This window comes from Colletotrichum tamarilloi (assembly GCF_030869305.1).
Source record: "Colletotrichum tamarilloi strain Tom-12 chromosome Unknown Scaffold_5.1, whole genome shotgun sequence".
Taxonomy (NCBI): domain Eukaryota; kingdom Fungi; phylum Ascomycota; class Sordariomycetes; order Glomerellales; family Glomerellaceae; genus Colletotrichum; species Colletotrichum tamarilloi.
The window spans coordinates 312,476-335,898 of NW_026849388.1; the positions used below are offsets into that span (position 1 = coordinate 312,476).

A 23,423-nucleotide genomic window follows, 5' to 3' on the forward strand; every position below is an offset into this window, starting at 1 on the left:
TGGCCTTTGCTATTGTGTTAGACGTGGTGCGACATTGAGTGTGAGTGAAGAGTGAGGTGTGAGTGGTGGTGGTGGTGGTGGTGATGGTGATATGACGCTGCTTACTTAACCAGCTCACAAGTGGTTCAGGACTCGCTTACCTGACTTGAGTATGTCGACAGTGGGCTCTGAAGAGGGAACTTCAGAAAGTGGCTTACAGGGGCAAGATTGGGAGGTTCCTAGAGATAGAATGAAACTACCCTAAAGGCTCAATGAAGGAGGGAGGTCTATATAGACGTGAAATTACTAACAAACTCGAGCCATAAGACACGGAGAGGAGGGGTCGTAGAAGGATTCGTTGATAACAAGTGTAAGAGCTACCTGAACCCAGCTTATCAAGAACACAGCCACAGATTTCCCCTCACTCTTTTCATCTCCCATTCCGTTTGAGTGTAAGCATTACGCTCTCGTAGCGTTAGACCCAGCCTGTAAGATCACAGACCTGGCTGAGGGAAGGTGGCCACCTGACACGGAGCGAACTGGGGCCGCACCCCGTGAACTTCACCACGTACAGGCAGTATCTAATTGCACCAAACTTCAGCTCTTCTGTACGTCGAGTTGTGAACGTGAATTGGTATGGATAGGTGGACGGGTACAGAAATAGACAGGCGCGACGGGATCCATCGTCCGGCATCGTTCGACCTGCCGCATCGGGCCATGTCACCGCGACGTGCGCCCTGCGAATGGGGGATCCAAAAGATGCGGGCAAGGGTCCCGACACAAAGGTACGGACGCCACCACATGGGACCTGGGCTGAGATGCCGATTTGCGGGGTCTTGGCACAATGCGGTCACCATAAAGTCTAAAATATCATTGACGTGCTTTTAATTGGCGAGAAGAATGGTGAGGATTAGTGAGGTTTTTTTTGCAAGTATGTTTGTATCACAGAGAAGAGCAGCACAAAGCACCTTGTAGGGGGACGCATAACTTGAGAATACTGAGGTTATTCAATTTTTGTTGTATTAAGTTGTTGATTGGGGGGTGTGATTAATCGTAAAAGGCTACGGTAAGGTTTGCGTAAGGCAAAAAAGATTTTGTGGTATCAGATGAACGATGCTCGTCATAAACATCTTTAAACAAGAGATGAAAAACCCCGGCTCGAAATTTTCCCCGCCTCCATGGTATCACCAAATTTCAAAGACCACATGAAACAAGACAGATTCGTGTCTTTATATATACGAGGATAAAAGTGCGTGGTGGAATCGCAATATGCTGGGGTAGATTCGGATGGTAAGTGTCTGAGATGACTTTTCACACAGCATTTTCAGCCTTGTCGCCGCTCGTCCTAGCTCTGCTCGCTTCCATCGCGGCAATGGACGGCGGCTTCTCGTTGTCCTGGTGGTGGCTGGTGTGTCCATTGCTCAGCGGCGCAGGCGCCAGGTCCTCCTCATCAGGCTCGTCGGCGGGCGCGGCGAAAGTCGGGGCGTACGCAGACTTGGCGCGGATCTTGTGGCCCCAAATGTAGAAGATGACGGGGATTGGCACGAGGGCGATGGCGACGCAGCCCAGCAAGGTCGAGGCCCACTGGATGCCCATGCCGTTGAACATGTAGCTCGCAAACAGCGGGAAGCCGGCGCCGCAGAGGGAGCGGAGGAAGGTGTTGCCGGCGATGGCGGAGGCGGCAAACATGAGGTAGGCGTCGACGAGGTAGTTGAGGGCCTGGAGGAAGATGGACATGAGGCCGAAGCCGGTGAAGAGGCCGCTGAGGGTGGGCACGATCCAGTGGACGTCGGCGCGGTAGCCGGACCAGCCGAACCAGAAGATGCCGATGGCGAAGAAGACGCCGCCGGCGATGACGCTGGGGAGACGCCACTCGGGGATGGGCACGCCGTTGTTGGCCTTGAGCTTGCGGAGGTACCACGGCTGCTGGAGGAGAACGGTGACGCCGGCGATGAGCTGGCCAGTGATCATGCCGAAGAAGGTGAGACCTGACTGGCCCGCGCCGAAGCCGTGAACGCCGCGGAAGACGAAGGGGTAGGCGGTGAGGAAGAGGTAGAGCAGGCCGTAGATGAAGGCCATGTAGACGGACAAGGCGGTGACGATGGGCTCGCCAAAGAGGAGGCGCATGGGGCGGGAAAAGTTCTTGTTGACGAGCTCCTTAAAGTCGATTTCGATTTCCTCCTGCTTGGCGTGGATGCCCCAGTTGCGGGTGCGGCGGCGCAGCTCCGAGGCCTTGCTGACGAGGATGACGGGCGGGTATGTCTCCTCGAGGAAGAAGAGGTCGAGGAAGAAGGCGAGGAAGCCCATGAAGGAGGGGATGTACTCGGTCCAGCGCCAGCCGAGGTGCGACTCGACGATGAAGCCGCCGATAAAGGGCGCCAGGAGTGGGCCGGTGAAGACGGCCATGGAGAAGACGGTGATGGCGGTGCCGCGGGTGCGGTTGTCAAACATGTCGGAGAAGACAGCGGCGACGACGGCCAGGGGGCACGCGCCGAAAAAGCCGGCGAAGAAGCGGCATATCAAGATGGTCTGGAGGTCCTTGGCGACGGCGCAGCTGATTGTGAAGATGGAGAAGCCAAACATGGAGAGGACGAGGGGTAGTCGGCGGCCCCTCAGCTCGGAAAGGGGCGCCCAGAGTGTTGGGCCGAAGGCGAAGCCAAGGACGTAAAAGGAGACGCCGAGGGTGCCGACAGTCGCGGAGACGTTGTATTCTGTCGCGATGACTTGCGTCGCTGCTGAAAAGATACTCGAGGTGAAAGCCGACGTCATCGTGGTGTAGCCAAGCATTGCGGCTGTAAGCAACCTGCGAGCCAAGACATGTCAGTCACCAGCGCCCCCTAGCCATATTTCACCGAAACTCGGCAATTGGCATTGGCGGACTTACTTCTTCTTAATCGGCCAGTTCTGCGCGTGCAGAGGATCTTCAGGGCCATCAAATTCCACAACGTAGTCCTCCTGCTCCGGCAAAGGTGGCGGGTACGGCTTGCCTGCGCCCATGGCCGGCAGAGGCCTCCTCGACTCCCTGCTCTTGATGCTGCGGCCGACGGTGTTGGAGTGCTGGCTGCGGGCAGTGGCAATGCGGCTCAGGGCCGTCGGGTGACGCTCGAGGTCATTTTGGGTCGAGACGCGGCTGATGCCGGTGCCGGTGCGATACGCGGCGGTGCGGTCGCCCGTGTGCGAGGCCGTGGATGAGGAGGTTGAGGAAGAGGAGGCGGAGAGGACCCGTTCGATCTCGTGGCTTTCGCGGCCGTGGTAGCGGTTTGGAGAGGCGGCGCGCTCGGCGTCCGCGATTTCGCGGTCGACTTCGTCCATTGCCATTGTTGGACGAGGTCGCTATGTGCGGGCTGGGTGTTGATTTGGATGTTGTTTTGAGATGCTGATGCTGGCTGTAGATGGTTCAACAAAGTGAAGAACGGATCAGGGTGTCTCGCGACAGATTGGGCAGTATGTATATAACGCCAATGGCTAGAGACTTTTCTTGGGCGTGGAGAATGGGAGCAAAGAGCTCATGCAATGGTGCGTTGTGCTGACAGGTAGCTTGGAGCTATTGTGAAGGCGGCGCGCCGAGCTAGCTACGTCAATCTAGTGTAATGTGGAATAAAGGGTCGGTGATATGATGTAGGGCCGTCTCCCGATGCAATGTAAGCGCCAGTCAGATTCGGGGGAGCTCTAGATCGGAGACAATTGCAGGAAGTGCTCGTGGATGTATTCGCAGGAGGGGTATGACTGGAGATGCTAGATACGCGATTAGACAAGTTGGGTGGTCCCTTCGTCTTATGAACAATGAATTTGTATGGGCGTTGTCTGAAGATCCAGAGATATATGAGAGGGATGGGGGGAAGGCGAAAGATCGGTTCAGATGAAGAAGCAGTGTATTAGTGAGGAAGTGGGTTCGAGGTTGAGAGAGAGTGGGTTAGGAAGCGGACTATAGATGCGCAAAGGCCGAGGGCGAAGTACTATGTATGGAGATAGTCACATAGGAAGACGGAGCAAAACGAGGATGGAGAAGAAAAAAAAATCAGATTTGTCAAGTCAGGTATGAATGACTCTGTTCTCAGCTGATGGATGGGAGCCGGTACATCTCCCGGGTGACCAAGCCAAGGGGGAAAGAATGTCGGGTGCGAGTACTTGAATACCACAATACCTGGGTCGGTACGGTAAGGTAGCAAATGGGGTCGGCAAAGTCCCACTTGGGGAGGCCTAAAGAAAGAGGGATCCATGGAAAATCCACGGGCGCAACATGCCTGCTGAGATTTCCTTCTTTGCTGTGCAAGTTTTGCTTGCGCGCCCATTGCCCATACAAAAACTTCGGCTAGGAGTTCGGCATCACAAAAAGAAAAGCGCGAACGACACGAGCCCGAGTGGGAAAAAGGGTGTGGCCCAGGCACACACGCCGCACACTGCAGAAAGGAGGAAAGACAACCTGGAATGTGGGCCCGGACGGGGCCGGAGGCGGTAGCCGGCACTGCAACCTGGGAATTCTCGACTTCTTGGTGGTGATGGAACCCAGCCGAGGGATGGGCAAGGTGGGGTTCCCATCTTGGCCTTTTTGGTTTGTCAGTGTCGCAGCTTTTTTTCTTCTCTCCTTCTATGCAGCCGTTCGTACCTTACCCTTCCCTGACCCGATCCTGCACGATCGATAGGGCCCAGGGAGGCAGTGTTGTTACAAATTCGATATGTTGCACGATCTTTCTTACAAATGCGGTTCGTTCTTAGTCATTTACCAAAGTTTAATGTACCTATAGACAGACGTATACATGCAAGCAGCAAAACAGAGAGTGAGAGGAGACCATGGATTAGACTTCCGTCATCCAATAAGGCTACCAACTTCAATCCATCCGGGAAGGAACACTCAATCGAACTTTTCGCAGAGTTTCTGCACACCCACAGTCCTCCCGATGGCTCGAGCAGAGCACTACCGACCTTACTCCGTAGAGTACACAGCAAATCAGAGTTTGCCATGATCTTCCTGAACCGCGCCCTAAACCATCAAGCCAATTAACTAGAGTTTTTGCTAACCGGTCGGATCCGACGAAAAAAATCATGGGACATACGCAGTAGGAGAAAGGTTAACACCGGGTATGATGTCACTGGGGCTGGACAGTCTGGACTTAAGCCCATCCGAAGGCGCGGTGCCTCCGAGAGAGAGAAGAAATGGCGACGATTGTATCCGTACGGTAAGAAAGAAAAATTGTCTATCACGGTAATGATTGGCTCCACCTAAGGTAGTGTCAATTCGTTACCAATTGTCAAGAGTTCAGATTCCCGTCACCCATTGACATATTCTCTCGCTATTCTCCCCCCCTTCGGCCCCGCGCCTTCTCGGAACCATCCTATGCACTGCTTTAGTCATCAGCCTTAAACGTCACCTTGCGTCTGCCACTTTTTCCCTGCAGCACTGACTAGACAAAACGTGCACAAACGCCACGGCATCCCCGGCCGTGTGCATCCAACTGTTCGGCGTCTGTCCGTGTCTAGAACGCCGTATGGCTACCTTCATCGACGTTGTCGACGTCGCGCATGGGATACTTGGAAATTCCACGAGAAAACGCTGCAAGACGGTCACAGGATAAAAATCATAGAATGAGCAGCAACCACACACATGAAATAATCACAATAAAAAGAAAACCCTAGCCAACCACAAAAAGGAAGGGGAATAACGGATTTACGGGGAGATTACATGTCCCCTTCAGGCTTCAGGATGATGATCGTGGGTCCTGACTCCCTACATCCACCCGATCTATCTCATTTCCAACACAAGCTGACAAGTTCATCCACAATTTTCCACGGGCCGCGGTCTTCGGCCGCTATTGTAGACCCTCTCGCCGAATGCCCAACCCAGAGCGACAGCCCAATGCCGCTTCTTGCCGCCTCCTAGGTTTCCGCCCTCCGAGGCTCCTTCAGTGACAGTCCAGGGCAGGAAGAAATAAGAGGGTAAAAAATATCCCGAACGAGCTGGTTTCTCCACTCACACTTGGCAGTCGACGAAACGATCAAAGCGTTCCAGAAAGGTCTAGAATGCTTCATCGCCCCTCCCTTTCTATCCGTACCTACTTTACTGTAGGTAATCTACGGAGTACATCTGAACTATCCTTCTAGCCATACCGATCTAATTAGTATCCGTACAGCAAAGATCATTATAGTGTAATTGGCTGTTTTGATTCGCTATTGTCATCTAAGATATGTAAAATACCAGGGGATATCCCACCCCTCTAGGTAGAAAAAATCAAGGATCCCCATATGCACAATTGCACACCATGGGCACCATACGGCATGCCAGAGGGTCGCCGGCAATTCGAGGCTATCGTCGGACGCCCCATCCGTTCTCCAGCAGATTCGTCGCCTCCTCGAGACTCAACCCCGACGTCTCGGGGTAAATGCGCCATATGAGCCCGTACCCAACTAGACACACGAGCGCGTAGAGCACAAATGTCCACGACGGGCTCAGAGCGTCCATGAGTGGGAGGAACGTCAGGCCGACGACGAAATTGGCGCCCCAGTTGGTCGCCGTCGAGACGCCGCTGCCAATCGACCGTACCGCGAGCGGGAACAGCTCGCTCTGCATCCAGGGGACGTTGCCCAGACCCAGCGCGTACGCCGCGACGTAGCCCATGATGCTGACGAGGATCAGCACCGCCGCGCCCCTGTCCGTGCCCGCTCCCTCGCCGGTACCGCCCTCCGAGGCTGCCGCCGTTTCGGGCCGCAGGTCGACAAAGGAGAAGCCGTATGCCGAGAGCATCAGGCCCGCAATCATAAACGGCAGGGAGTAGAGCAGAATCTTGCGTCGGCCGATGCGGTCGATGAGGCACAGCGCCGCGACCGTGAAGATGAAGTTTGTGACGGCGACGCTCATGGCGGTGAGGGTGGGCGTGCCGAACCCCACCATCTTGAAAATGGTCGCCGAGAAATACATGAGCGAGTTGAAACCGCACAGTTGCTGAAGGCCCTGGAGCAGGCAGGTGATGACCAGCGCGCGCTTGTTTCTCCCGACGGAGAACAGCTCCTGCCAGCCTCCCCACCACTCCATGCGCGGCGAACCCTCACGCCTCATGACCTCCCTCTCCTCCCTGATCTCAATCTCAATCTCCTTGATGACCGCCTCGGCGTTCCTCATGCCGCCGACCGTGTTTCCCAGCACCCTCTCGACGACCTTCTTGGCTTTGAGCGACTGGCCCACCATGACGAGCCAGCGCGGGGACTCGGGCATGAGGGCGAGGATCGAGCACTGCAGCGCCGCGGGGAGCGCCCCGAGACCGACCATCCAGCGCCACCCCGTCGACTGGTCACCGTACTCGGCGAACGCCCAGCCGATGATGTAGGCGACTACCTGACCCAGCGTGATGAAAAGGACGTTCATCGTCACGAGCCGGCCGCGGTGGCTAGCGGGCGCCAGCTCGGCGATGTACAGGGGCACGACGAAGCTGGCGGCGCCGACAGCCAGGCCGACGATGGATCGCCCAATGACCATGGAGGTGACGGTGCCGGCCCAGGCCTGCATCAGGGCGCCGAGGATGAAGAGGATGTCGGCGACGAAGATGACGCGCTTGCGGCCCAGCGCGTCGGCGACGATGGAGGAAAAAGGGGAGACGAGGAGGGCGAAGAGGGCGGTGCTGGAAGTGATGATGGACTTGTCGAATGTCGTTAGGACTCGGTTCGATAGGGAGGTGTCGATCTTGACGAGCGTTGCTGATATTACGCCCGTATCATCTGCGCAAAGGGGTTTAGCATTTGCCTATTCTTCTTGTCTCATGAACGGTAGAATTGGGGGGGGGGGGGGCGCCGAGACTCACATCCAAAGAGCAATCCACTGATGCCGGCAGCAAATGTGAGAAGCCATACGAAAAGACTCGGGCCCGATTGGCGTGCATGCTTCATGGACGCTGGTAGCACGTCGGCCTCCTCTTCCGCGTCCCGGTAGTCAAGCTCGTCGTCTCGGTCCTGTCGGCCGGCCATCAGCGGAGCATCGATTGAGTCGGGCATTTTGGCGGTAGATCCACGCCAAAAAGGTTAGTGTTTGGGGGTGTGCGTGTGTGTCCTGTCTGTCGGGTCTTTATTTTGTCATTAAACCTGTCGCAAAGTGTCGAAGAGAATGCAAAGGAGAATCTGAAAATGCCTTTCAAGAGGCCATGCTGCGGAGTGCGTCTCGGCAGGGTCGGTCGAAGGCGAATGGAGGATGGGAGGCGTAAAAGGGTAGGTGATGGCGATGCTCCGAGATTCCCTAACAGCGGGATGCCAGCCACGTTACGTGTTTAGAGTTGAGATGTCGTAGCCTCAAGTCCTCCCTGGGTCCGGAAGCTTGGGGCTTTGCGGGGCACTTTGTCACTCGGGCCCCATGCACCCGCCAACTGTTTCGGGGATACTTTGGTGGTGTATGTGATGCGGGCACCGAGACAAAGTATCATCTTATCTCACGGGCTAGGCGGGGAGGGCCGCATCTATCGCCCGAACCAGTCAGCTTCAACACTCCGCGAATCCGAAACTCGGCAGCTGTTCACCGCCCTCCACCGCGAAGCACTGATCATTTGCGCAGCGGAATGAGGAGCCGCTCAGACGTCGTCATCTTTGGGACAACCGAGTGAGTCTCTTGGAGTGCTGTGGCTTTGTGTGGGGGTTGTTATAGACACCAGGTTCTGTAAAGGGGAAATTGCGACAATTTCAATTCAGAAAATGAAGCTGGTGTAGGACGGCGGAGCTGGGACTGCGAAAGGGACCTTGGACAGGACTCATGACCAGACCAGGGCCCATAACTCTAGATTTTGGATTAAACACAGAATTGCAAAGTTTCAACGTTGGTTTGTCGCCGTGCCCTTTGCTCGGCAGACACATCCGCAACCTGGGACGAGTCGAGATGTAGGCAAGTAAGGCCTATAGGAAACGTGCTTTACGTACCTTTGATGTACTCAGATGGCGCAAAATTAAGTGGAGGTCACCTTTGGCTCTTCGATGGGTAGGTAGATGGATAGGTATCTCAATCCTTTATGCGCCGCTTCAAATGTTCAGGTGTTCGCTTCAAGGAAGCCGAGCAAACCTCCGTAACTCCGTCGCAATGTCAACCTTAGTACGGAGTATGCTGCTTTGCAATCATTAATCATTGAGGTGTGATCCGAAGTTTCAACTTCAGATCAACACGGTTCTCCGGACTTCCTCTGCACGCTTGGCCATTTTGGGTGACCGAAGAGTCGCTGTTGCTGTTGCTGGATAAGTACCCACCGCAGCCAATAGATAGTGAGCTCGAGTACACGAGGATGTTGTACATTGAGTCCTTGATCGTGAGACCTTGGCTTCGGAAGTAGCTTTGAGTTTCACAAATCTCGACAACCGTCTTTAGTCCATGATAGAGTATTTCTCACTCAATCCCATAATATAAACATCTAATCGATTGTGTAGCGCGATAAGGCACGTCATGTCGCGTGGGTTTTGCGACCTTTGTGAGATGGACCGCATGGCTTGCCGGTGACACACTCACCATCACCAGCGCCCGTTTCTTTCGTTTTCCAAGACTTGCGGCGGGCCAATAGAGGTGTGATCAAGAGAGTCGACTTTTTTTTGGTGGCTTTCGTTGGAGCCCCGCCAAGCGAGCGACCAAGTCTTTGCTTGGCTAGAGGTAGCATGGCGCACCTCTGAGTTGCTCGTACATGAATGAAGCATCTCGTCGAAATGTCAAGAAGATATGCTCTCTTCTTATTAGATCCTAGTCCCTTTGGAATCTGTATTGAGTTTGCGAGGCATGGCTGTATCGACACTGAGCCCCGGTAAAACTTTTAGGCCCGGCCTAGCCCTTGGCCTTGAGAGCAACAGACTCCGAGGCCGATTGCTGGACTGCTACTGCAAGAAATGGGCACCTTGCAGCATGCGAGGTAATAAGGAAGCTTGGGTCGACCATAGGCAGTCACCGCAGGGTACATTAACCTCTCGGGCTACATGTACGGATACTCGTTGCAACTCATTAGTTTGTCAGATGTCAGATGAGGATGGTGCAGGGAGAGACGTTTGCGGGCCTAGCTCTGCGGGCGCGAAAGAGTCTCGCCCGGATCCTTGAGTGGACACAATCTATTCGTAGGAACGCCGGTAACCTATTTTTAAGGTACACAGAGAGTGCTTTTGTGCGTCCCGCCAAAGCAACGGTTTGCTGGGCAATGAAAGGTGAACACGAGCAAGAGTTCGTGTACTGATTCAATCATCGTGAAGAGAGAAATGACAGCTTATGAAGCAAGCGTTGACATACGGCAAATGTCAAGTAATCCGGGGGATCGCCACTAGGGTGAGCGTCGACGAGCATGTGGAAGAGCATACATGTAGTCTCCAGTCGCCAGTGAAAGGGTCGTAGTAAGTGAAGTGAGTGTGGGAGGGCAATGAGTGCGTCGATCTTGGTATTCCAGGCTGTTGTCCAATTCTGTTTCCTGAGTTAAACATCTCTTATATCGAGTGAGAGGAGAAGTTGAGATGGCTCAAAAGCGGGCCCAGGGCCACTCCGAGAGCCTGGGACAGATCTGGCGATCGTGATTACCAATAACTGTTAAGCGCCAACTCGGCTCAGTCCCATCCATGTCAGGCCGCTGTCGCGATATGAGTGAGTGCTCTTGTCTTCTGGAGGAGATATCCAGCAATTCCGGCTTCCTTTACATAAGGTCCAAGGTGCCCTAAGCCAGTATGGCTCGCTGGAGGTAAGCGAAGTACCGGTACTTTCGTCCCCCTCCCGCTCAGTTGAGGAACGCACGCGGAGCAAGTCCGACCCCACCACTGCATTCCAGCTCGCACCTTCCATTGTGACCTTGCAGCAAGAGCAGCAGCAGCAGCAGCAGCTTCCGTCTGGACCTCCCCCCGCACGCTCCCACCCTTCCTTCCATTCCTCTTCCCGTCTCGCGAGCCGACCTCCACTCTCTCCACTGACACCGGCCGGCGGACGTCAAGAGCCTGGCACTCCGACTCTCATCCTGGCAATTCACTTCTGCATCACAATCCTTCGCTACCGACCGCAACTTGGACACCAGTCATGTCATCTCTCCCGCTTCAACATCCAATCAAGCAAGCCTAGAGACACTCGATGGTTATCAAACGAACATGGTACCGCCGGGTGAATCGTGATGAGCAGAGGCCGGGGGCATGCTCATGCTCATGCTGATACTCCAATAGAGAATCTGCACTTCGCCTGCCTTGTTGCCCGCAACATCTCTCCTGGTGCAGCAGAATATCCGTACACTACCTTGCGGATATACGGGCACTTTCTCGATAACAACACCACAGAACGACTCCTGCCCCGGAATCTGCTGTGATCAGACATGGCATGGCACGATGCAGGGTTTAGCCAAGACAGCGAGTATCCAAGCGCCTGGTGCTCTCGAGCTTCTACGACCAAAATGCCCAAAAAAGCATACCCAAAACGGCACACTACGACCCTCCCGTGCCTCCCTCGACACTAACCATTGATCTCTGTGTCCCAACCCGTCCATTACTATTCGACAGTCGCCGATCGATGGAACCTCCTGTTGGTGCCGGGGAGCCTAATTGAACCGGGGGCTCGCGCAGGAGAGTGTGTGGGTTGAAGGAATCAGTTGGGAAATCCTGGCTCGCGGCCTGCTTCTTGCCTGGCAATGAGCCAGCCTGCCGGTGTCCACCGGTTGTACCGCCGCCCTCCCGGCGGCCAGACTTTGAAAACGCCCGCTCGTCTGCGCAGTGCAGTGCTCCTATTTGTCTGTTGGCTCCCCGAAGCCTGTTCACGGAGTCTGCGAGCATATTTCCCCTCCAAGACAGGTCAGGTCAGGTCACGTACGGAGCATACCGTACGCCCTATCGAATTTCTGCCATCCTCGCTTCTTGTCGCGCAACGATGTATGATACTGCCCATCTTTCAAGGCGGACGCAGCGACCGCATCCAAGCCACGAACACGTCTGAAGCTCAACGTTGGAAAAAGATATGCTCCCGGAGTGGGGGTCTTTCTCGTCGACCCCTACCAACTGCAGTACGTCCTTGGGGATACCCCACCTTCGCCCACGCTGTACGCTGCGAGCCATGACGTTGGCCAGTAACCCCTGATAGAGGGGTCCCCCTCAGGGTCTTGAGTACGAGCCTACGATATGCGAGCCTGCGAGGTGCGAGGTGCGAGAGTCAGGGAGCGAGCTGGCTGCGCGATGACCTGATGCGACGAGCATCGTTGATGTCGCGTGCATTCTACATTCAGTCGACGCCAACGCACGCCAAGAATGCCTTCATTGTTCACCCGCACGGCATGGGGGATCGGCCACGATGCGCTGTGGACGAAGCAGTGTAACAGCAAGAAAAGGCAAGCCCCCCGTCTAGCAAGTGCTGACTTGCAATGTACGATGCCATGCACCCCGGGTGCGTGCGGCATCCCGCCAGCGAACTTGAAAAGCGTGCCTGTCAGGCTGCCAGAGCGAATTTGGCGCTTTTTGCCGAATAGACGACGGGCCAAGGTTAACTAACTAATACAGAAGAGATGGCTACTGATCCGTACCATATGGGACAACCATCACTCTCGGACTCGAAGGCTTTCTTATCTCGCCGCCAGACCGGCCAATGAGCTTACCACGTCATGCGAGCCACAAGCTCAGAGTTCCCCATCACGAGAGTGCCGGCAAAGTAAACGCAACTTTAGGAGAGTCAGGGCCAGGGGAGATATCTCACCGGGCACCTCGACGGGCACCTCGAATGTACCATCACCGTCTACACAGTACAATGGCCACGGCAGCGGCAGGCTTATGAGTAGGGGACAGGGTTCGGGTGCTTCGTACAAGTACAGGTACAGGTACAGGTACAAGCCGTCCCGCAAACCTCGTTCCCCCCCTTCTCCAACTGGAAGACGCAGACGGGGCGAGGGCACGCGAGAATGAGACTGATGGCTCATGCAACCGCGCTTGCGCCCGCAAGCCGTACGCCGGGGCCTTCTTCGCCTTCTCTTACTAGTGTGTTGCCAACCTTGCCCCCGCTATGCCGCCCGCTGCGTCCCCAAAGGCAAAAGCCAAAAACGCCCCATCCTGGGTGTGTGGACTTGCTGATACTGGGCAATTGTAGACGAGTGTTGGGGCCCCATTTGCCCATTGAGAACGGGGACCCAAGTACCTCTGCTTACGTCTTTGCGAGACGCGGTACAAGGGCTGCCGCGAAAGCCAAAGGTAAGGGTAAGCTGCCTTCTCTCTTTAACTGAGGGTGCCCAAACATGGAAGCAGATGTGGACGGACGGACTCGACATGGAACTGACCACCAACCCGACACTTCCTCTGACCCCATGAAAATAATTCCGTTCCCGTCCAGTACCAATCTGATCTGCTTCGTCTCAAACATAAACCTCACACACTCCCAATAATATCTTTTTGCTGGACCTATTTTTGCAGCTCGCAGCTCTCAGCTCCCAGCTTTCAGCTCCCACATCCCGACCTCCGGCTGCTTCTCCCCCCCCAAGAAACGGGCTCTGAGGCACGCGGTAATGCAGCCTGTATCGCCAGCGTCCTAGACGGCAGGCACGTCACCGCATTTCAGGGGGCCAGCAACTGCGCGAAGCAACCCAGGACACGCCAAAAAACCCTCCAAGTGGAACATCGAGCCCGTGAGCCAGCTATACGCGGCTGACCCGACGTCTCCGCAAGGCTGAACAGTCCTCACGAGACCAACCTCTGGATTTTTGGACAACGGGCACCATGGGTCAGTGGTGGGATGCATCAAAGATTGACGCTACTGTCACGAGACAGTTCGTCTGTCAGTACCTCTTACCAGAGGAGATTGAGCGCCTAAGCCAGCCACTAGCTTTTGGTGATGGTTTGACGGATGAGACGTATTGGGACTGGATCAACAACAAGGCCAAGCGCATCTTCTTGATTCTCGTCGACCTCAAGATCCCAGATCAGATCTTCGGCATCGTCGACGACTCATGGGACGACCATGACCTGCCCATATCTTCCGAGCATGTCGAGCGGCTTAGGTTGACGGCTCAAAGGGACGACAAGATTGAGCGCAAGTTTTTTTCTCGCCAGTTCACCTATCTGCTGAAGCCCTTCCAACGAGGCGACCACGTCGTCTTTAACGAGTACGAAATTGTTCCTCTCGAGATCATCGAGCGCAGACCGGCGGGGAATACCTCAGTAGACAAGGTCGTCCTCCCCAACTGTCCCGGTACAGTCTTTTACCGACGCCGCATCCCACTCGGGAACGGGTTCGGCCAGCTCTCCAAAGGCGAGTTCGTCGAGATCATCAATAGCATCAGGGGGATCCAGAATGACCACTTGGTATCGTATTACGCTTCATACACGCAGATCGGAGCGGCATACGTCCTCTTCACACCTGCTACCGACTCCAACCTGAAGTCTTTCTTTGGCAATACGCCATCCACCTTTAAGAATCTGTCAAAGAAGGAGCGGAGACGGACGATTATGAACTGGATCCTTTGTCTCGCTGACACCCTCGCCTACCTTCATAGTAGAAGGCTATGCCATGGGAACATCAAACCTTCATCTATACTCTTCACCAGTCAGCTCCACATCTTTTACTCGGATTTCACGAGACTAAACGCCGAGGTTTTAGCCGGTTACACGGACAAGAATTCGTTCGACCGGGAGTCATACGACTACGCAGCCCCGGAACAATGGTTTCGCCCGACAGGCGGTCCGACGAGTCCTTTGGGTCGTATGGCGACGATGGCTGTATCGACGTCTCCGGAGACGCACACCAACTTCTCCATCCCAAGGAGTGACAACCCGGGTAGCCCAAATGCGATGCTGAACACACCCAACCCACATCTGAACCCGCAAGCCGCCGACATCTTCTCGCTTGGCTGTGTTATTTTGGACTTGATGAGCTTCCTCGTCAAAAAGACAACAAAAAGTTTTGCCGCACACCGTGCTGCCAAGCACAAGACCCCCGGTCGTGGTGGTGCCGTATTGGATTCGTCATTTCACAAGAACCTCGGACAGGTCGAGTCCTGGATGTCGACACTAGCAAAGGAGGCGTCAAAGAAGGTCTCCGAATCCGATGGAGGCCTCGTGTTCCGAGGCATCGTACCCTTAATGCACATTGTTGCCCGTATGCTGTCGGCGAATCCGATGGATCGACCCTCAGCTGCCGAGGTGCAAACACAAGTGTACCAGTTGTTGACCAAATACTGCGACATTAAGGAGCCTCACTGTGTTCATCAATACGGCGGCTGGGACTTTGGCATGTCGCACTTGCGCATACAGCCCATCAGCCCCAATGCCGAACTCATGCCGCAGCCTATCCGACAGAACTCAATACCGCAACTGCCGCGACGTGGCAGTGAGAGCATTGGAAGCATCAGTCCGAGAGGGTTGTCCCATTCGAGAACGAACAGCAGCGGCGGTATGTCGAATAACAGCGGGATGAGTAGTGCGGCAAGCAGCGATCAAGACCGAGACCTCGGGCCCGGGTTCACTGCTATTCGGAACATCCGGGTACCGCCGGTACGATCGCCCGGCCCGTGGGACTCGAGCCCCGGTGTCCAAGGCGGACGTAGCGACCAAGCTCCGGTGTATTGAGACACGGCGCCTCGACGCGAAGCCCGAATGTGTGGGCGAGTTACAACAGCTCATGAGCGATATTCAAACTTTTTTTCCCCATTGTGTTGGCGCGGTCCCGATATCGATACCACACACCATACCGCCTGGGGTTTTGCATCAGAATCTCAATATGAGATAAAGAAGTGCGGGGAATGCGCGCTCGAATGGTCATGACACGAGATGTTTTGATGGTGATTTTTTTTAACTCTCGTCTTTGTTGCTCAGCGATACCTCTGCCGCAATTGCCCATTGCAAATGGTTCTGCATACAAAGCAAGCCCAACCCTAGTGGAAAAAAAGAGAAGCCGAAATAGGAATGAAGATTCGATATTGAAATCATATACCCGTACATCTTTGTAATTGTCGAATGGTCCAATGGTTTTTTTCGACTGTGCGGGTTCCGAGCCGAGCCATGAACAGCGAGGGCCAAGGTGCTATAGGGAGGGCGGGGGCAAAAGATGGAGAAAAGAATGAATAGCGCGGGGATGGGAAACGACCGCGAGCGAGGGAGGGGACGAAGTGGTCCCTTTTTGTACGTAAGGAGCTTGCTAGCAATAGCTTTGCCCATCTATAGGGTAAATTCCGCTGATTGAATGGGCGAGAAATGGCATTATTCGTGCCACTGGTTACGTGATGGCCGTGAATTCGTCGAATGGGCAGTTTACATGACAAACGGAATTCCAAAGAGGCTTTTTTCCAGCAGGGGGGTCTCACGGGCTGTGAGGAGGAGCGCGAGGAGTAAGGTAGGTAAGCGCGCAGGCGTGGTAAGGTACTAGGTTTTGGAGTGAGGCTTTCTCCCACCTTATTCCTTTTGGGGGTGTTGGGGGCGATGGCGGCGGCGGCGTGCCGCACGAGCTGCTGCTGCAACACTACAAAGTACGGTACTGGCTTTAACAGCAAATTGCAATGAGGTGGCTCATGTAGGTAGCAGTCTGGCACGCTTGTTGATTCGTCTGTGGACCACCTGAAGGACGAGAAATCTACGCAATGGATTGATGGGAATTTCCAAGCTGCTCTGTCTAAGGTATTCCGGGTACTACGAGGTGCACTGCTGCTACTGCTCCTGCTCCTGCTGCTGACGCAGCTCATCCCTGCGAGGCGGATGAACCCCGCGTTTTGAAAGAGGGAAACTCAAAAGACAAACACACGCGGGGGACATTGAGTGAATGCTTTTTGACGGTTGAAATGACACGACGACCGGTTCTTTATGGGACGGCGAGGTGCCTAGTTATTCGTACAGATTAGGATTCGATTGTATTCGGGTGGAATACCACATGGTTTCTCCTGATCCTGGTATTGAGTTTTGGTGTTGTTCATGAGCTTGGGAATGATGCTCATGTGCTGCTCGCCGAGTTTGGGTTCACAGGTCGACCTACGGATATCTTGTGCGTGACTCGGTTTGTATGAACATGTTTACGTTTGTGCCTCCTTCTTTCTGTCGTTTACTTCGAAGCTTGTCTGGTCGTGTTTATTTTGTATTAACCTCCACAGAAAGGTCGTTTCCGAGTTTTTGATACAAGTTGAAGCCTGATGTCATTGACAAGTTCTCCGGGATGAACTAGGCCGAGAGATCTTGACCACTCGCGCTGCTTGCGAGATTCGGGTAGACCTTGGGGATACATTTACTTCTCGGTAGAGACTGGCTAGGGAACTCAATGGTCCCGATTTACATAGCTGCGGTGAGCTGCTGAGAGAGATGAATCACGGGGAAGGGGGAAGCGCGCTTAATGCAAACATTTCTTGACGGCAATGGTGTCATGTACCTACCTGCATTGAGTCTATCTGAACTGATTCTTTCTGCCCTGTTTTCTGTTCAACGAAGAGTAGCGTCCCGTATGATGACCATCTCTCACGGTTGGCTGAAGGGATTCGATGTCATGAGAGAAGTTTGGAAATGCTAGGTAAGTCCGTTTTGGCCTCGAGTGCCCCTAGATTTAGGAGGATCTCCATGTTCTTACATATACTTTAGGTAGCAGCGCTAAATTGCGACAAGTTCAGCACAACTGTCTGGAGAAGAAGGGCAACGCGTTTGCCTCAAGTCCGGCTCTATCATGGTCGTGCACATGCGGGTGGTGATTCTGATGTTCTAGGTGCTCGGAAGTCGATCTGTTCTCCCGGACCAATCACTCTAGTGGCTAATTATGGTGGCTGAGAGATGTAGAATGAACTTATTCATGCTCCAGTCGTTCAAGATTGACACACAGTGGCTTGTATATAACTTAGAAGGTCGTCCATCTATCGCATGAGAATAACGCCAGGTTCCTTGAATATGGAGTTTCTATATTACCGAAGAGTCTTTACAGGTCTTTACATACAACAAATTCCTGTTGTTAGTCCAGTCTCTTGTGGACTTGTACTTCTCGGGTATCTAGTTACACTTGTGAGATACGCGTTCTATAACCTTTCCAGGAGGACCAAATACAATCCCGCCTGCCAGATCAAACGACTATTCGTTACAATCGTAAGAGGGGATTCTTGGAACGGACGGCATGGGAAGAGAATGCTGCTAGAGACCCAACCCAATCAGCCTATCCAAAGACGACATGTCTGTATTCGACCCCGAACTCCGTCTTCGACACGACCGGCAAGATCGAAACGTATCCATCAACGGCAGTGGGCCGGAATGTCCAAAGAAGTTTATAGCATGATCTAGATGATGAGGTAGCTAGACGGGGCTAAGAGTATGTCCTCCACGGAGCAACCTTCACCGATTTTCTCTTGTAGATCATCATACTGTCTATCGGGGCGAATGTTTACTTTTCGCTCATCAACAAGCAATGCTTGCCAGAGAACCACTCAAAGGGGTCTGTCGAGGATGTTGACGTCGTCAAAGACCCGCCATCGTACGTCCGGAATGAACGTTGGGCAGAATCAAGCCCAGAAGGGTTCACTTGCTATAACTGTCGAATGCTTCGCCGCGTGAGAGACTGGAATCTGAAGAGAAAAACTTCTCACGGCGTCATATAGCAAGCTGAGCTCATGATCGGGAACTGAAACCCTCTCATGGGTGCATTACTTGCGCGGTCGTGAGGAGCAACAGACGGCTCACTTCTTGATACATCAACAGATATAACAGCCGCATGATGAGATCTTTGTGAATTTTGATATCGGAAGATGACGAGCCCCACGCTGGCGTGAAACAGGTTGGTTCAAGTAGTCACATGCGAACAACGTAAGGGCCCTCGAGAAAGTGGTAACATCTTACTTTACCATCTTCTTCAATGTCAAAATAGCGGAGTTGCACGAAAGGTAGAGAGAATGAGCGGTTAGCTCAAAGAGTCTTCTCCGAAACTAGCCCGTTTGAGGTGAGACTTGTCCAAATCTGACCTGCTGGGGCAGGCGGTTGCTCTGGTCTCCTCAGTTCACAATTCATTGCTGACCAATGAGTCTTTAGTGGTACAGGAGGAGCATGCCTACGACTCCTGGCTTGTTCAGAGAGCTCTACTGTTCTCCTTGGTCAATCGTTGCCGCGGAGTCTCATAGAGAGGATCAAAATAATGAAGACACCGCAAGGCTGCTGAAGGAATCCCTCCATCGTGAGGTTCTTGAGGCGGCGGATGTCCAGGAATCTTCAACTTTCCATAAAGAATCCATGAGGGAACGCTTGTAGGTCGAGTTGACGGAGCAGCGCATATTTCGGACAGCGTCGAAGCGAGAAAAGGTGACGGAACACCCAATAAGCAGGTTCATTGCCTTCTAGAATTGAGGCAGAAGGGGATATGTCATCGTTGATATCTATGTAAGAACACCTAGGACAGTCATCGACAGATTCCATCGCAAAAGCAGACCGTTCAATGCCGACCGTTCAAGGTTCATAGTCACACGAGCTGATCAGTAGCCTCCCTCTGCAACTGGGCTCATCTCAATGTCTGTCACATCTGTACTCGATGTACGATCTGAAAAGAGGAAGCGCCAGGTAAAGTTCACACCGCGCCATGACTGAGAACTTCGACGGACCTACACCATACAGTACGGGCGGTTGATGCACAATCGCCAAGTCTGCGATGAATCTGTACCCGCCCTCCCTGCGGACTAGAAGAAACCAAAGATCGGTACACTTTAGACATCTGCCCTTACCTTGTTCAATGTCTCTAGAACTGTTCTAAAGTGCCCTTCGAGGTCCAATATATGAAAATAAGAGACCTTACGGCAAGGGCCGACAGCGGCAGAGAAGGGATAACGACCAGTGCTTTTCCGTCAACTACGAACCAGAACCACGTTGCACAGGCGTCACATCTTCTCCCTGGCGACCTACTCAAGACGAACGAAGAAAAAAAAGTTCAAGGCCACAGCCGGGAACCACCCCAAATAACTCTGCTGCGACCACTTGGTGGCTTTGCGGGAAGCAGACGTCAACCCCCGTTTCGCGTTGCCGCTGAACCAGGGGAGGGGCAGTTCGATGCTCGACTACCTAGGTGGGTAGGCAGACTCGCAAGTTGCAACCTCAGAGTTGCAGCTGGGATTCGTCGCTTGTTGGTGGGCATGGCATGGCATGCGGGGACCGGAGGTGGAGGTGGGTTGAGGATCTACTCCGTACCTCTCTGGAACATGCCGAATGCGCAGGCTTCCATGTTGCATTTGGGCGAGCGACACGGCGAGAGAGACATACCCTAGGTTTTTGCTTCGCATAGTGTGCTTGATGGCTGCATTTGGCTTCACCTTGGAAGGTGGCCGGGGAAAGGCGTGGCCGCCACGTCTTCGGGTCAACGCGCCGAAGCCGTCTCAAAATTGAACTCGTCGGTGTAGAACTGGCCGACTACGGTAGCTTAGCTCCCCGCACCATTGGCTTCTCTTGTCGTCTTTCTGGACGAGGTGCGAGGAGAAAAGCCAAGCGATTCGAGTGCCGAGCGATGGGATGGGATTCTGAGAGGCTAACCTAGCCTTATTCTGGAAGTGAGGTGTTACTGCCCTTATCTTCACCCAAACCGGGAGAGCAGATCGCCCATCGTTTTTTTGATGGGCGCGCGGCGTTTGCTTGGCAACTGGTTTGCGCGTTAGACCCTTACTATTCCCCGCTGGCCTCGTTGTCTGCCCATCAGATGCTGATGGCTCTCAAGTGTCGAGCAGCAACACCCCGCCTTCGTCAATCTGTACGGAAACTCCGTATGGGTACTTGAGCTGCCAATAACTTTCACGGATACCGCGGAGGCAGGCGGGGGAAACTCAGGTCGAGCTTGTTGATGGAGCGACGAGGGGGTTTCCTTTCATGTTTCAGCCCATGCAGGGTGCCGGCCAGAAGGGAGCTTTTGTGCTGCTTGCAAATAAATGTTCTGACAACTTGCCAAACGAGATGGAAAGGCCATGGTGAGATTATCGACAGTGGTATCAAATGCATGTCTCACTGAGACGGTCAGTTGCTGGAGCCTCGTCGCCATGGCAGATTCCTGCATCGACAAAACCATTTTATCGCCGCGATACAAACAAGAAAGCTCCTATGGGCTTCGCATTGCTTTGTTTCGTCGTGCTGTCATTGCTCCTGTTGGATGAGCAACACGCGGCGGGGTGCGCCGCAAGTGAATGCAAACGTTTACACTTGATGCAGCTGACAGCCCATTGCATCAACTCTCTGCGGCATGCCACCTTCTTCAATGCTACGACGCACCACTTGCGACGGGCAATGGCAGAGAAGATGCGGCCAAGAGGCTCCTCGGAGGGATCCAACGACGGATTCGCCCAGGATGTCAAGGTGCCGTAATGCAACGAAGCTGACACCTGGGTCCACAGGTGACATCAATTCGCTCTCTGTTTGCTGCGGACTCTCTCCCTGACTCCCTGCTCTTCAGATCAGTGGGCTCGCGGTCAAGGTGTTCCTCGAACGAAACGGAAGCCCGAGTTTTCACATCTTTTTTTGCAGTGGCCGTTGCAACCCTCGCCGGATAAGGTCCACAGGCAGTGAACGGGACCGGGGGTTAAGCTTACCCTGGTTCGTGTCAACGATTGCCTGACTGCAGGGCCAAGAGGGATTTTCAATGAGACGCTGCGATCAGAGTGTTGCGTCATACTCATTATCCGGAAGCCATTATTACTAGGCCGCCTTTTCCTGCCGTGTAGCCGCCCTCGACTTTGGGGGCTGTTGAATACACCGCGAACAGGAAATGAAGACGGGAAAAAGGCCAATTTCCAGCCGCACCCTGTTGAATGACCATCGCTAATCTGGAGAGGTATCCCCGCAAGGTGGTCTAGGCGAGCCGGCGAAGAAGCAGAGGACATTAAGCAAGTAAATCGCGTCGAGGCTAGCCGTGGTGAGAGGACGGAGTTTTCGCCGTTGCGTCGAAAGCTTGATGGGCAAGGACCAGCTTAATCCCTGACACAAGTCGTCGCAATTGGGAAGAGGCATCCAACTTGAAGATGGCAGAGGCGAGGCCAGGCATTGTGGCGAGTTGAATGCCTCGCTGTCGCCGTCCTCGTTCGTCGTTGGCTGCGTTCTGCCGGAGCACTAAATCCCTGGCTGACAGCCTAGTATTAGCAGCCACCCATCAGCCAGAATAGCTCGGTCCGTTTCCCGGGTGCCCGACTCGTGTTCGAGTGGACGTGTGGCTACGCGAGGCTAGTGAGAGGCGACGAAAAGTGGCGGGCTATTTTATCAGATTGAGACAGCAAAGAAGCTGGTCTGGTTGGGCAGGCGTCAAAGACGGCGTGGCTTCGGGTGGATGGCGCCATGTTGTTTGTAGCCGTGGGGGCAAAAGAAAGAAACGACGGCCAAGTTTGCTTTTGTGTCTTCATTGTCTGTAGTCTGGAGATTGAAACAAGGGCAGAGAGTCTAGGAGTAGTACCCGCAACTCCGTGCCGACCTTGTGAGGTTATTTCCCTGATCAATTGAGTGAGGGGATATGCTTGTGTATCTGTAATTGTTGTGGACTCTGGAGGCGGAGAGCGGGAGGGATCGAAGGATTCCGATGAGAATCATCAGCCCTGGAGGAGAGATGTCATAGCTGTCAACCAAGACCAAGAAAAGACGCGTCGGCGTCTTGTAAACTCAGCCTGCTTACTGGGTGACTCCTCCTCTGGTGTTGCGTCTTGCATCACCCACCCGCGTTGCCCCCAATGAGGCCGACCAACGCCGCCGGTCTCTCTGCAGCAGGCAGTCCATGTCGAGTCGGTTGTGTGTCGAGTGAGAAAGGCCAGGGTGTCGAGGCCAGTCAGAGTCAAGACTTTTGTGACTCTGGAGCCTCTGGACCACTCTTGGGCCGGGCGACAATCAAGATAGGCCGTCTTCACCCCTGGCCCGCCGCCAATGGCACAACATGGCGCACCTCCATTGATCCAGACCCATGCAGTCGGCCTTGTTGCTTCAAGCTTGAACTCCTGGTTCGTTTTTTTTCCCCTCGTTGCGCACCTAACGCACCCCTGCCGCCGTCGTTTCCCACCCTAGACCGGGCTCCGTGGCTCCTTGCTAGCACCAGAGCGAGCTCCAAGCTTCTCGTCCTAGGCAGTTTTCTCATCCGTTTGGTACTCCACGTGTGTGGAGAGGTGGGATGGGATTCCAAAAAGAGCAAGAGAGGAACGTTGTTACTTGTAAGAACGCCAGCAGGGGTAAAGAAAAGAGAGGGAAAAAACTGCAGTCTGCAGGGCCTTGTTGTGCGGAGTGTCTCCCGTGTTGAGCTGCAGTAGCAAAGCTGGAACAATAAAATCGATAGCTTCCCTCCCCATCCCCCAAGCAAGGCGTTCCCGTCATCCTGAGGTGAGGCTGTTGCTTATCCACGATATTCGACGCCAGGCAAAGTCTCTTTCCTTCCACCTCGTCTGACGGCCTTCAACACGGTTGCTGCCCTGTTTAAATCTTTCTGTCATTTTCGCCAAGAACGGACGTTGTTTGCGGAGTGAGAGTGTCGCCTTGTACGACGTTGTAATCGCGAGAGAAGGGATTGGTTGCGGTTGGTGCAGGACGAGTACTCGACCAGATCGAAGGAAGGAACACGACAA

At 54.0% G+C, this 23,423-nt stretch overlaps 6 protein-coding genes across 6 annotated transcripts; 2 read left to right on the top strand and 4 right to left on the bottom strand.

The window, feature by feature from the left end:
* Positions 1-1,290: 1,290 nt before the first annotated feature.
* CTAM01_02201 (major facilitator superfamily transporter) lies at positions 1,291-3,297 on the bottom strand (the record flags this gene model as incomplete). The annotated part of the gene is made up of 2 exons (XM_060518240.1): positions 1,291-2,782; positions 2,864-3,297. The coding sequence occupies 2 exons, from the start codon at positions 3,295-3,297 to the stop codon at positions 1,291-1,293; spliced, it is 1,926 nt and encodes a 641-aa protein (XP_060386873.1).
* A 2,983-nt stretch (positions 3,298-6,280) lies between these two features.
* On the bottom strand, positions 6,281-7,959 carry CTAM01_02202 (uncharacterized protein; the record flags this gene model as incomplete). Its single annotated transcript, XM_060518241.1, has 2 exons — positions 6,281-7,686; positions 7,770-7,959. The coding sequence occupies 2 exons, from the start codon at positions 7,957-7,959 to the stop codon at positions 6,281-6,283; spliced, it is 1,596 nt and encodes a 531-aa protein (XP_060386874.1).
* A 3,408-nt stretch (positions 7,960-11,367) lies between these two features.
* CTAM01_02203 (uncharacterized protein) lies at positions 11,368-11,712 on the bottom strand (the record flags this gene model as incomplete). The annotated part of the gene is made up of 1 exon (XM_060518242.1): positions 11,368-11,712. One exon carries the CDS (start codon positions 11,710-11,712, stop codon positions 11,368-11,370), a length of 345 nt encoding a protein of 114 aa, XP_060386875.1.
* A 1,920-nt stretch (positions 11,713-13,632) lies between these two features.
* Positions 13,633-15,480, top strand: CTAM01_02204 (protein kinase; the record flags this gene model as incomplete). The annotated part of the gene is made up of 1 exon (XM_060518243.1): positions 13,633-15,480. One exon carries the CDS (start codon positions 13,633-13,635, stop codon positions 15,478-15,480), a length of 1,848 nt encoding a protein of 615 aa, XP_060386876.1.
* Positions 15,481-19,591: 4,111 nt separating this feature from the next.
* CTAM01_02205 (uncharacterized protein) lies at positions 19,592-20,071 on the bottom strand (the record flags this gene model as incomplete). Its single annotated transcript, XM_060518244.1, has 2 exons — positions 19,592-19,701; positions 20,038-20,071. The coding sequence occupies 2 exons, from the start codon at positions 20,069-20,071 to the stop codon at positions 19,592-19,594; spliced, it is 144 nt and encodes a 47-aa protein (XP_060386877.1).
* Positions 20,072-20,873: 802 nt separating this feature from the next.
* CTAM01_02206 (uncharacterized protein) lies at positions 20,874-21,209 on the top strand (the record flags this gene model as incomplete). The annotated part of the gene is made up of 2 exons (XM_060518245.1): positions 20,874-20,978; positions 21,090-21,209. 2 exons carry the CDS (start codon positions 20,874-20,876, stop codon positions 21,207-21,209), a joined length of 225 nt encoding a protein of 74 aa, XP_060386878.1.
* Between the last annotated feature and the right edge of the window lie 2,214 nt (positions 21,210-23,423).